The sequence below is a fragment of the Haliotis rufescens genome, unplaced genomic scaffold (assembly GCF_023055435.1).
Source record: "Haliotis rufescens isolate VD_foot unplaced genomic scaffold, xgHalRufe1.0.p SCAF_36, whole genome shotgun sequence".
Classification (NCBI taxonomy): Eukaryota; Metazoa; Mollusca; class Gastropoda; order Lepetellida; family Haliotidae; genus Haliotis; species Haliotis rufescens.
Window position 1 is genome coordinate 3,178,794 of NW_025964068.1, and position 12,003 is coordinate 3,190,796.

Here is a 12,003-nt window from a genome sequence, read left to right on the forward strand (position 1 = left end):
TTTCTATCATCTATGTGATTCCGGTCTATCATATCTTATTTGAGATTTATTTCATTTAATATCTTCACTCCCCCACTTTATTATAAAAGAAATCGTTTTATTTAAGCATGTCGTGAATAAATCTTTAGGACCAGGTGTACCACCACGATCAACTTCAGCCCCAACTGGACAAACGTGTACCAGCCTAAACTGTAACGAGTCAGGGACGGCCAGGAGAGATATCAGAAATTGTAAATGTATCTGTAGACGTGGATTTTCTGGGGACTCGTGTCAGAGGGGTAATTCTTTCTTTCTTTTGCACCTATTCAATGTGCATGACATCTTTTATATACATTTCTATCATCTATAAGACGCCGGTTTCTCATGTCTTATTTGAGATTTATTTCATTCAATATCTTCACTCCCCCAGTTTATTTGAAAAGAAATCGTTTTATTTAAGCATGTCGTGAATAAATCTTTAGGACCAGGTGTACCACCACGATCAACTTCAGCCCCAACTGGACAAACGTGTACCAGCCTTAACTGTAACGAGTCGGGGACAGCCAGGAGAGATATCAGAAATTGTCGATGTATTTGTAGACGTGGATTTTCTGGGGACTCGTGTCAGAGGGGTAATTCTTTCTTTCTTTTGCACCAATTCAATGTGGATGACATCTTTTATATACATTTCTATCATCTATAAGACGCCGGTTTCTCATGTCTTATTTGAGATTGATTTCATTCAATATCTTCACTCCCCGACTTTATTTGAAAAGAAATCGTTTTATTTAAGCATGTCGTGAATGAATCTTTAGGACCAGGTGTACCACCACGATCAACTTCAGCCCCAACTGGACAAACGTGTACCAGCCTTAACTGTAACGAGTCAGGGACAGCCAGAAGAGATATCAGAAATTGTCGATGTATCTGTAGACGTGGGTTTTCTGGGGACTCGTGTCAGAGGGGTAATTCTTTCTTTCTTTTGCACCTATTCAATGTGCATGACATCTTTCATATACATTTCTATCATCTATGTGATTCCAGTCTATCATATCTTATTTGAGATTTATTTCATTCAATATCTTCACTCCCCGACTTTATTTGAAAAGAAATCGTTTTATTTAAGCATTTCGTGAATAAATCTTTAGGACCAGGTGTACCACCACGATCAACTTCAGCCCCAACTGGACAAACGTGTACCAGCCTTAACTGTAACGAGTCGGGGACAGCCAGGAGAGATATCAGAAATTGTCGATGTATCTGTAGACGTGGATTTTCTGGGGACTCGTGTCAGAGGGGTAATTCTTTCTTTCTTTTGCACCTATTCAATGTGCATGACATCTTTTATATACATTTCTATCATCTATAAGACGCCGGTTTCTCATGTCTTATTTGAGATTTATTTCTTTTAATATCTTCACTCCCCCACTTTATTTGAAAAGAAATCGTTTTATTTAAGCATGTCGTGAATAAATCTTTAGGACCAGGTGTACCACCACGATCAACTTCAGCCCCGACTGGACAAACGTGTACCAGCCTTAACTGTAACGAGTCGGGGACAGCCAGGAGAGATATCAGAAATTGTCGATGTATCTGTAGACGTGGATTTTCTGGGGACTCGTGTCAGAGGGGTAATTCTTTCTTTCTTTTGCACCTATTCAATGTGCATGACATCTTTTATATGCATTTCTATCATCTATGTGACTCTGTTCTATCATATCTTATTTGAGATTTATTTCAATCAACATCTTCATCCCCCACTTTATTTGAAAAGAAATCGTTTTATTTAAGCATGTCGTGAATAAATCTTTAGGACCAGGTGTACCACCACGATCAACTTCAGCCCCAACTGGACAAACGTGTACCAGCCTTAACTGTAACGAGTCAGGGACAGCCAGGAGAGATATCAGAAATTGTAGATGTATCTGTAGACGTGGATTTTCTGGGGACTCGTGTCAGAGGGGTAATTCTTTCTTTCTTTTGCACCTATTCAATGTGCATGACATCTTTCATATACATTTCTATCATCTATAAGACGCCGGTTTCTCGTGTCTTATTTGAGATTTTTTTCATTCAATATCTTCACTCCCCTACTTTAATTAAAAGGAAATGGTTTTATTTAAAGGGGCACTGATTTCTATCATCTATGTGACTCCGTTCTATCATATCTTATTTGAGATTTATTTCAATCAACATCTTCATTCCCCACTTTATTTGAAAAGAAATCGTTTTATTTAAGCATGTCGTGAATAAATCTTTAGGACCAGGTGTACCACCACGATCAACTTCAGCCCCAACTGGACAAACGTGTACCAGCCTAAACTGTAACGAGTCGGGGACAGCCAGGAGAGATATCAGAAATTGTCGATGTATCTGTAGACGTGGATTTTCTGGGGACTCGTGTCAGAGGGGTAATTCTTTCTTTCTTTTGCACCTATTCAATGTGCATGACATCTTTTATATGCATTTCTATCATCTATGTGACTCTGTTCTATCATATCTTATTTGAGATTTATTTCAATCAACATCTTCATCCCCCACTTTATTTGAAAAGAAATCGTTTTATTTAAGCATGTCGTGAATAAATCTTTAGGACCAGGTGTACCACCACGATCAACTTCAGCCCCAACTGGACAAACGTGTACCAGCCTTAACTGTAACGAGTCGGGGACAGCCAGGAGAGATATCAGAAATTGTAGATGTATTTGTAGACGTGGATTTTCTGGGGACTCGTGTCAGAGGGGTAATTCTTTCTTTCTTTTGCACCTATTCAATGTGCATGACATCTTTTATATACATTTCTATCATCTATAAGACGCCGGTTTCTCATGTCTTATTTGAGATTTATTTCTTTTAATATCTTCACTCCCCCACTTTATTTGAAAAGAAATCGTTTTATTTAAGCATGTCGTGAATAAATCTTTAGGACCAGGTGTACCACCACGATCAACTTCAGCCCCAACTGGACAAACGTGTACCAGCCTTAACTGTAACGAGTCAGGGACAGCCAGGAGAGATATCAGAAATTGTCGATGTATCTGTAGACGTGGATTTTCTGGGGACTCGTGTCAGAGGGGTAATTCTTTCTTTCTTTTGCACCTATTCAATGTGCATGACATCTTTCATATACATTTCTATCATCTATAAGACGCCGGTTTCTCATGTCTTATTTGAGATTTTTTTCATTTAATATCTTCACTCCCCCACTTTATTTGAAAAGAAATCGTTTTATTTAAGCATGTCGTGAATAAATCTTTAGGACCAGGTATACCACCACGATCAACTTCAGCCCCAACTGGACAAACGTGTACCAGCCTTAACTGTAACGAGTCGGGGACAGCCAGGAGAGATATCAGAAATTGTAGATGTATCTGTAGACGTGGATTTTCTGGGGACTCGTGTCAGAGGGGTAATTCTTTCTTTCTTTTGCACCAATTCAATGTGCATGACATCTTTTATATACATTTCTATTATCTATAAGACGCCGGTTTCTCATATCTTATTTGAGATTTATTTCAATCAACATCTTCATACCCCCACGTTATTTGAAAAGAAATCGTATTATTTAAGCATGTCGTGAATAAATCTTTAGGACCAGGTGTACCACCACGATCAACTTCAGCCCCAACTGGACAAACGTGTACCAGCCTTAACTGTAACGAGTCAGGGACAGCCAGGAGAGATATCAGAAATTGTCGATGTATCTGTAGACGTGGATTTTCTGGGGACTCGTGTCAGAGGGGTAATTTTTTCTTTCTTTTGCACCTATTCAATGTGCATGACATCTTTCATATACATTTCTATCATCTATAAGACGCCGGTTTCTCATGTCTTATTTGAGATTTATTTCAATCAACATCTTCATTCCAACGCTTTATTTGAAAAGAAACCGTATTATTTAAGCATGTCGTGAATAAATCTTTAGGACCAGGTGTACCACCACGATCAACTTCAGCCCCAAATGGACAAACGTGTACCAGCCTAAACTGTAACGAGTCAGGGACAGCCAGGAGAGATATCAGAAATTGTCGATGTATCTGTAGACGTGGATTTTCTGGGGACTCGTGTCAGAGGGGTAATTCTTTCTTTCTTTTGCACCTATTCAATGTGCATGACATCTTTCATATACATTTCTATCATCTATAAGACGCCGGTTTCTCATGTCTTATTTGAGATTTATTTCATTCAATATCTTCACTCCCCCAATTTATTTGAAAAAAAAATTGTTTTATTTAACCACCACGATCAACTTCAGCCCCAACTGGACAAACGTGTACCAGCCTTAACTGTAACGAGTCAGGGACAGCCAGGAGAGATATCAGAAATTGTCGATGTATCTGTACACAAGGATTTTCCGGGGACTCGTGTCAGCGGGGTAATTCTTTCTTTCTTTTGCACCTATTCAATGTGCATGACATCTTTTATATACATTTCTATCATCTATGTGACTCCGTTCTATCATATCTTATTTGAGATTTATTTCAATCAACATCTTCATTCCCCACTTTATTTGAAAAGAAATCGTTTTATTTAAGCATGTCGTGAATAAATCTTTAGGACCAGGTGTACCACCACGATCAACTTCAGCCCCAACTGGACAAACATGTACCAACCTGAACTGTAACGAGTCAGGGACAGCCAGGAGAGATATCAGAAATTGTAGATGTATCTGTAGACGTGGATTTTCTGGGGACTCGTGTCAGAGGGCTAATTCTTTCCTTTACCTTTTCAATGTGATTGACATCTTTCGCATGCCCTTCTGTCATGTACAAAAGTTAAAACATGTTTGTATTTAGTAATGTTGGAGTACTTTTAAATACCTTTAGGGGAAGGTAGTCCACCGAGAACAGCACCAGGACACTGTTCTTGGTTTGCTGTGGTGATGAAGAAACATAAACTGCCTCTGCATTGCACACATTAATATTCTTGCGTTTCTTGTCAAAGTGACATACTTTCTTTAAAAAAATGTTGATTTGCTTGTTTTTTCCCTCTTAACCTTTAGTTACATATATATTACTCTGAACAATACGATTGCTTGATTTAGGGTCAAGCATTCCCAACCTAACAACCCAGGCACCAATCAGGCCACCAGGTCAGACCTGTACCAGTTTAATCTGTAACGATAGTGGGACAGACTTCAGAGATGTCAACAACTGCAAATGTGTCTGCAAAGCCGGATACTCTGGGGATTCCTGTCAACCGGGTACAATAGCTTCTAACTTCACATACACGTGACAGTAACCATTTCAAAGACAAAGATACTGGTGGACTTACTATGATTAAGAAAGCCCAGATAATAAGTAATATTTACGTTGTTTGAATCTCATCCGATCGTTCTTAAAACTAATTTAAAACTTTAGACTGAAACGATGACTGATTCTAATTCCCATATTATGAGGACAATCACTCATATTATTATGAGTATTTCGTTTACCCTATTTAATAATTTTGTTTGCAGATAATAATGGGTGTCCATTTGCTGACTGTGACGATTCTGGTACAATGTTAATTACCAGTACATGCCAGTGCCAGTGCAGGCCAGGATATTCTGGTCCTAGATGTGAACCCGGTACATATGTGTTTGTTGCATTACTGGGTGTGAGGACGAAATATCAAAATGTATAAGTGTACCATGTGTAAAAGAAAAGACACGTATTCCTCTATAGCTTACGAGTATCTCTGATGCCACACTCACATATTGAAGTTTCGTCTGGTTATGGAAAGGGTTTAATCGCTTTATTTACAGCTATGTGGTTGTAACAGTTACTGCTTTGTGTAATACATTTTGTTAGTAGGTGCAACAGCTTAGCTTCCATTTTAGTGGAGGGACGGCATCGATTTGTATCACAGCAGATTTGAATTATGGAGATGCTTCGCTTTCCCCCAAATGGGTTTATATGGCTGTAAAGCCTAAATATATCGTTACAATGTTCACTATAGTTCCTCACAACAGATGTCATGTTTCAGATGACCGGTCTGCGGTTTGTCCTGGTCTAAACTGTGACCCAGCTGGAACTGCTGAGACTGACACTGACACCTGCACATGTCTCTGCAAAGTTGGTTTCACTGGAGACACCTGCCAAGGCCAGAGTAGGCTTATCTTTCCTTCTATTCAGAAGAGGAAAACTCGTTTCAACAATCTTTCTATTCACACCAATTTCAGCCCTTACATGGTTCTACATGTTCTTGTCCTTTATAAATGACAGTGTCTTCTCGTCTTTGTATCCTATTTAGATCGAACAACTCTGCATAATAATCTTGTCTGTGTTTACTAGTCTTAGATCAATACTATCAGACCTAGTTGTTTCATCTCAGGCTTGATGTCTTCATCAGAATACCCGACATTTGCATTTTGGATTCACCTATTTTGCGTGCTTTCCTGTTGTCCCCTTCACTCAGTCGTGACGAGTATCACCATTAGGTCCACAGTGCACGGCTGCTGAACTCGGCTGTTCCCAGGAGGGCACATGGGATATCGATCTTGATAGATGCCAATGTGTATGCATGGACGGATACTTTGGACTGCAGTGCGAGAATACTGGAAGTATGACAGCATGGTGTCATGTCAACTCTTCTATACTATGCATGGCATTCCTATGTTCCGGATCTTGCTGTCTGAAGAACTTTACATTCGAAAGACACTTCTTTGTCTCTATGCATGTTGAGACTATTTCAATGCCCTTGTTGCAGCTCGTGTATGATGCTTTACAGATGTCAGAGACAGTCCGGATCTTGTGCTTGCTGATACCATTTCAATACCCTTGTTTCAGCGCTTGTGCAACTTTTTCCACGCCTGTATCAGCTGTTTGACTATATGCATGTATGTTGAAGCTACTTCAATACTCGTATTTCAATCTCTGCTAGTTGATTCTTTGTCCCCACAATGGACAGTTTAATGTGTGTATGCACGACGGGGCCATTTCAATACCCATGTTTCAATACTTGCTGTGTGATGCTTTGAAAAAAAATAGAGAATGAACATCCGCATTCTCTCTGCCTTTCCTCAGATGCTCTTTTCAAAAGATATGCTCTGGATTTTAACGTTCTGGCTATATACATCATACTTTCAAACATTTCACAATTGGTATACCTGTTTGTGTCGTTTTTTCGGCTTTTTGTGTGCTGCCTTCATTATCGTCTATTTCATAGACTATGAATTCTTGCCTCATACCTGAATTCTATGTGATTTTCGTTGGCGTTGGCACATATTAGTATTGTACAGTATTAGCTTCCATTACGTTGTGGTGCTTACCATCGATATACATTAATATATAGTGTTGGATGTTATTTCAGAACGAATTTCCGGTTATGTTTTGTATGTTTAATTTCAGCTTGTTATAACATGTATGTCTTTCATATAACAGCATAATGCTTTGCACACAGGTTGCAAGGAATATTGCATATGCTTAATCATGAAGCTGTTTGGTTATGATGTAAACCGGATATAAGCTGCTTTGTTCTTTTTCAGATTATGATACACTCTGTCTGAATGCCACATTATAATATCCATGATGATTGTGCATGTAGCAATGTACTTTATATAATTCTCTGATGGAGAATAAAATGTTTATATTGCTTCTTAACTATTACGTCAGTGACAAGAACGCCATATGTACTTCATATGCAATACTAGCTCTTTCTGATTAAGCTTCGTCATAATATTGAGAGGCATCGAAGGTATCTGAGAAATTATAAAACAGCAGTCATGAATCGTTGATTTGTTTACTGTAACTAAAAATCCTTTAATGAAAGAACTGACGTAACAGATCTCATTCATATGATATCTTTACGTAGGGTCATCATAAACTGAGATTGATTTGTATAATTAAATTTAACTTGAATGAAACCTCTCAGGGACTTCTCCAAATTTCTCGAGCCTACTCCCACTCACGATGTCTTCTTGAAACACCTATTACGATAGAGATGAACAATTATGTGTTCTTTCAGTCGATCCATGTGCTACCTTCACGTGTCTGAATAACGGGCGTGTCAGCCAGCAGAATGGACAGTGTGTCTGCGTCTGTCCCTCTGATTACGCGGGATCTCGCTGTGAAACACGATGTGAGCATTGTTTACAATTGTTTTTGCTTTCCTCTCTCCACATGATTACTCGGTATATATAAAAATGTTTTATTGCGAACAATTTCTTGAAAGTTTTCATAATGTTGAGTTATAAAACATAACTCAAATCAACAAGTGTTTGTTTGGAAAACACGCAGATATAATTCTTCCGGGTGCCTTACAGATCAGTTCTGTGTTGTCGGGTGTTCTTCATAACTAAAAGATTTTGTTAGAAATGTCTGACCAAGGAGGTAGCCCATGCTATTAAAAATACGGACTAATGTGGATCGCCTGGTTACAGTATCAGGCCTGGCGGGTTGTGTGTCATCGAGCCTCAACTGCGTGGAGCGTTGCTCAACAACTGGTCATTCTGGCACAGGCTTGATCATTTACAGGACGCTAGGACTATTTGAACTAATGCTGCCTGGCGAATCAATGTGTATGAGTGTGAATGCGCATTACAGACTGTGTTCTTCGTACCTGTGTTTACCTGAGGTGTCATTTCCTTTAGTTTGCGATGGTCGCCAGTTCTGTATGAACGGAGGAACCCCCCAGCGTGTCCCCCAACCCTCGAATGGCGTCTGTCCATGCACCTGCCTTCCTGGCTTCTCTGGTAACCAGTGTGAAACAGGTGTGACCATCTAATATATATTTGCGTAATTCTTCAGTGAGCTAAATCCTCAGTTTCTCTTTGGTTCTGTTATCAATATATGAATTCAATTAACATAGTGACGTCACATTTCACTTTTACTGCAGTGACGTCAACAAGGAAATAATGAGGTCATGTGTCATGTCATGGACTGTTCATTATGTGACGAATTCTGAAAATAAAAAATCCAACATCACTTTAGTAAAATGATATTTAATACATTCTACACTCAATCTGCCTCAGTGCCTCAGTGACACTATGTTTTCAGAGCACGATGGTGTAGATCACAAAGAAACTACGTAAAAAATAGAACACTGGTGTTTTCTCGTCAAATAACATGTTTATATCTGACATTGTCAAGAAACCATCACTGGATAAGATAAATATGTTATTGGCAATACTATTCTCTGTGTATGTATATGATGCCTGTGATGTTTAGTACTGATGCCGTGTTCCCAGGTCCTCCGTGCTCGCTCAACTGCCGGTTCGGTACTCTGGTCGAAGCAACGGCAACCAGTCCGTGCTCCTGCCAGTGCGACACGGGATATACCGGACAACTGTGCGACAGTGAGTGTTAGCATAGCGCGTTGCAGTGAGTTTGAGTGACTTGGGTTTGACGTCGCCTTGAACAATAGTTCAGTTATACCACGGCGTGACAACATGATATTGGAGGAAACCCCGAAGTAATTTAGTTCTTAAATGTTTACCAGTTAAGTCAAAGCTACAGGTATGGTGTTGACAAAACAAGGATCACTCTGAGTTCTGTTTCGACGTTGCTAACTTCCTGGCACGAGTAAGGTGAGGCGAGACGAGTCGAAAATTAATGGGGGTTTTAACGTCGCACTCGAGATTATAAGATTAATGCACTTATTTAGCAACATTGCATGCATGCATGCGTGCGTGCTTGCGTGCGTGTGCGTGCAAATTTCGGCGCCTGAGACACCCACAAGTCATTGTTTTTGAGTGAGTTTTAATATGGCCTTATTGTGGGCTGATCATACAAGCATGATAATAAAAACTTCATGGGCATTATGAAGAGTAACGATCTTTAAAATAAAAGACTTTTCACAATATTACGTTTGCATATTTTTCTCCAGACAGTATGTGTTACCCGTGAAGATCCCGGTAGAGAATAAGAGAATAGATCTTCAGCAACCTATGCTTGTCGTAAGAGGCGACTAACGGTGCATGTCACCGTATCCCAATTGTTCATGATATCAATCACTCGACTATTTATAGACCACCGTCGTATTCTTCACGCGGTCATATAGCTGGAATATCGCTGTAAGTGCGGTCTTAAACAACTAACAAACAAAACAAGACGGTATGTGATATTCTGTGGTCGTTTTGTCTTGAAAGTGATATGTCCCATCTCAAAGTCCCGGAGGGAAACTCGCTGCTGAAACTTTGTCAGGATAATACTCCACTTTACAAATCATCGTGAATAAACAATATGTGAGAATTAGAAAATGTTCAGTTAGTTCATACATGTTTATATCAACAAAAACGAGTATAAATAAGATATATAAACAAGTTTATCATTTCAGCCTGCGCATCAAACCCGTGCCGTAACGGCGGTTTCCCATCACCGAACGCACAGTGCAACTGCGCCTGCCCAGTAGCATTCAATGGACGATTTTGCGAAACACCCGGTAGGTTGCACGTGACAATTTTGGCTTAAAACATTAATAATTGAGGTCGTGTTTCTTGTCGGAGTCAAGACATGGTTCTTGAGTCGCTTGCATCACGAAATGATCATGGTAAAACTGCTGATGACAATGACGATGCAATGATGATGATGATGATGATAATGATGATGTAGGTGTAGTAACTATTATGATCATTACGGTGGTGAGGATGAGTCGTTATTATTATAGTGTGGCGTTGATTATTATTATTATTATTATTGTTATTATTATCGCCAGTCTGTGACGCCAACTCCCAACTCTGTCAGAATGGCGGTACACAGGTGCTGAGTGGCGGACGCTGTGTGTGCCAGTGCGCCAATGGATTTACTGGTGAATTTTGTGGAGCTCGAATTATTATCCGTGAGTACACTCCATCTGAATGATGAGTTCGGCAACCTCAATCGCTGTTAACAATACAAGTTATCTTTGTTGTATACATGGTTGTTGGCGGGCCTTCGCCTAATAGGGTGTAGGTTGTAGTGTACGATGGGTGTAGGTTGTAGTGCAGGATGGGTGTAGGTTGTAGTGCAGGGTGGGTGTAGGTTGTTGTGTAGGATGGGTGTAGGTTGTAGTGTAGGATGGGTGTAGGTTGTTGTGTAGGATGGGTGTAGGTTGTTGTGAAGGATGGGTGTAGGTTGTAGTGCAGGATGGGTGTAGGTTGTTGTGCAGGGTGGGTGTAGGTTGTAGTGCAGGGTGGGTGTAGGTTGTTGTTCAGGGTGGGTGTAGGTTGTAGTGCAGGATGGGTGTAGGTTGTTGTGTAGGATGGGTGTAGGTTGTTGTGTGGGATGGGTGTAGGTTGTTGTGTAGGATGGGTGTAGGTTGTAGTGCAGGATGGGTGTAGGTTGTTGTGTAGGATGGGTGTAGGTTGTTGTGTAGGATGGGTGTAGGTTGTAGTGCAGGATGGGTGTAGATTGTTGTGTAGGATGAGTGTAGGTTGTAGTGCAGGATGGGTGTAGGTTGTTGTGCAGGGTGGGTGTAGGTTGTAGTGCAGGGTGGGTGTAGGTTGTTGTTCAGGGTGGGTGTAGGTTGTAGTGCAGGATGGGTGTAGGTTGTTGTGTAGGATGGGTGTAGGTTGTTTTGTAGGATGGGTGTAGGTTGTTGTGTAGGATGGGTGTAGGTTGTAGTGCAGGATGGGTGTAGGTTGTTGTGCAGGGTGGGTGTAGGTTGTAGTGCAGGGTGGGTGTAGGTTGTTGTTCAGGGTGGGTGTAGGTTGTAGTGCAGGATGGGTGTAGGTTGTTGTGTAGGATGGGTGTAGGTTGTTGTGTAGGATGGGTGTAGGTTGTTGTGTAGGATGGGTGTAGATTGTTGTGTAGGATGGGTGTAGGTTGTAGTGCAGGATATGTGTAGGTTGTTGTGTAGGGTGTTGTGTAGGGTGGGTGTTGGTTGTAGTGCAGGATGGGTGTAGATTGTTGTGTAGGCTGTAGTGCAGGATGGGTGTAGGTTGTAGTGTAGGATGGGTGAAGGTTTTAGTGCAGGATGGGAGTAGATTGTTGTGTAGGATGGGTGTAGGTTGTAGTGCAGGAAGGGTGTAGATTTTTGTGTAGGATGGGTGTAGGTTGTAGTGCATGATTGGTGTAGATTTTTGTGTAGGATGGGTGTAGGTTGTAGTGCAGGATGGGTGTAGGT

At 40.5% G+C, this 12,003-nt stretch overlaps 1 protein-coding gene across 2 annotated transcripts in view; it reads left to right on the plus strand.

The window, feature by feature from the left end:
* Positions 1 to 12,003, plus strand: part of LOC124147734 (neurogenic locus notch homolog protein 1-like) — a 63,817-nt gene that overhangs the window by 40,868 nt on the left and 10,946 nt on the right. The window contains exons 63-75 of one of the 2 annotated variants that reach the window (XM_048381168.1): positions 129 to 278; positions 462 to 611; positions 795 to 944; positions 4,537 to 4,685; positions 5,023 to 5,182; positions 5,438 to 5,548; positions 5,947 to 6,069; positions 6,401 to 6,523; positions 7,927 to 8,040; positions 8,552 to 8,671; positions 9,149 to 9,256; positions 10,237 to 10,341; positions 10,615 to 10,737. In XM_048381168.1, coding sequence (XP_048237125.1) covers positions 129 to 278; positions 462 to 611; positions 795 to 944; positions 4,537 to 4,685; positions 5,023 to 5,182; positions 5,438 to 5,548; positions 5,947 to 6,069; positions 6,401 to 6,523; positions 7,927 to 8,040; positions 8,552 to 8,671; positions 9,149 to 9,256; positions 10,237 to 10,341; positions 10,615 to 10,737 — 1,686 coding nt within the window. The remainder of the gene's footprint in view (positions 1 to 128; positions 279 to 461; positions 612 to 794; positions 945 to 4,536; positions 4,686 to 5,022; positions 5,183 to 5,437; positions 5,549 to 5,946; positions 6,070 to 6,400; positions 6,524 to 7,926; positions 8,041 to 8,551; positions 8,672 to 9,148; positions 9,257 to 10,236; positions 10,342 to 10,614; positions 10,738 to 12,003) is intronic. The other variant, XM_048381169.1, reaches the window with a different exon arrangement.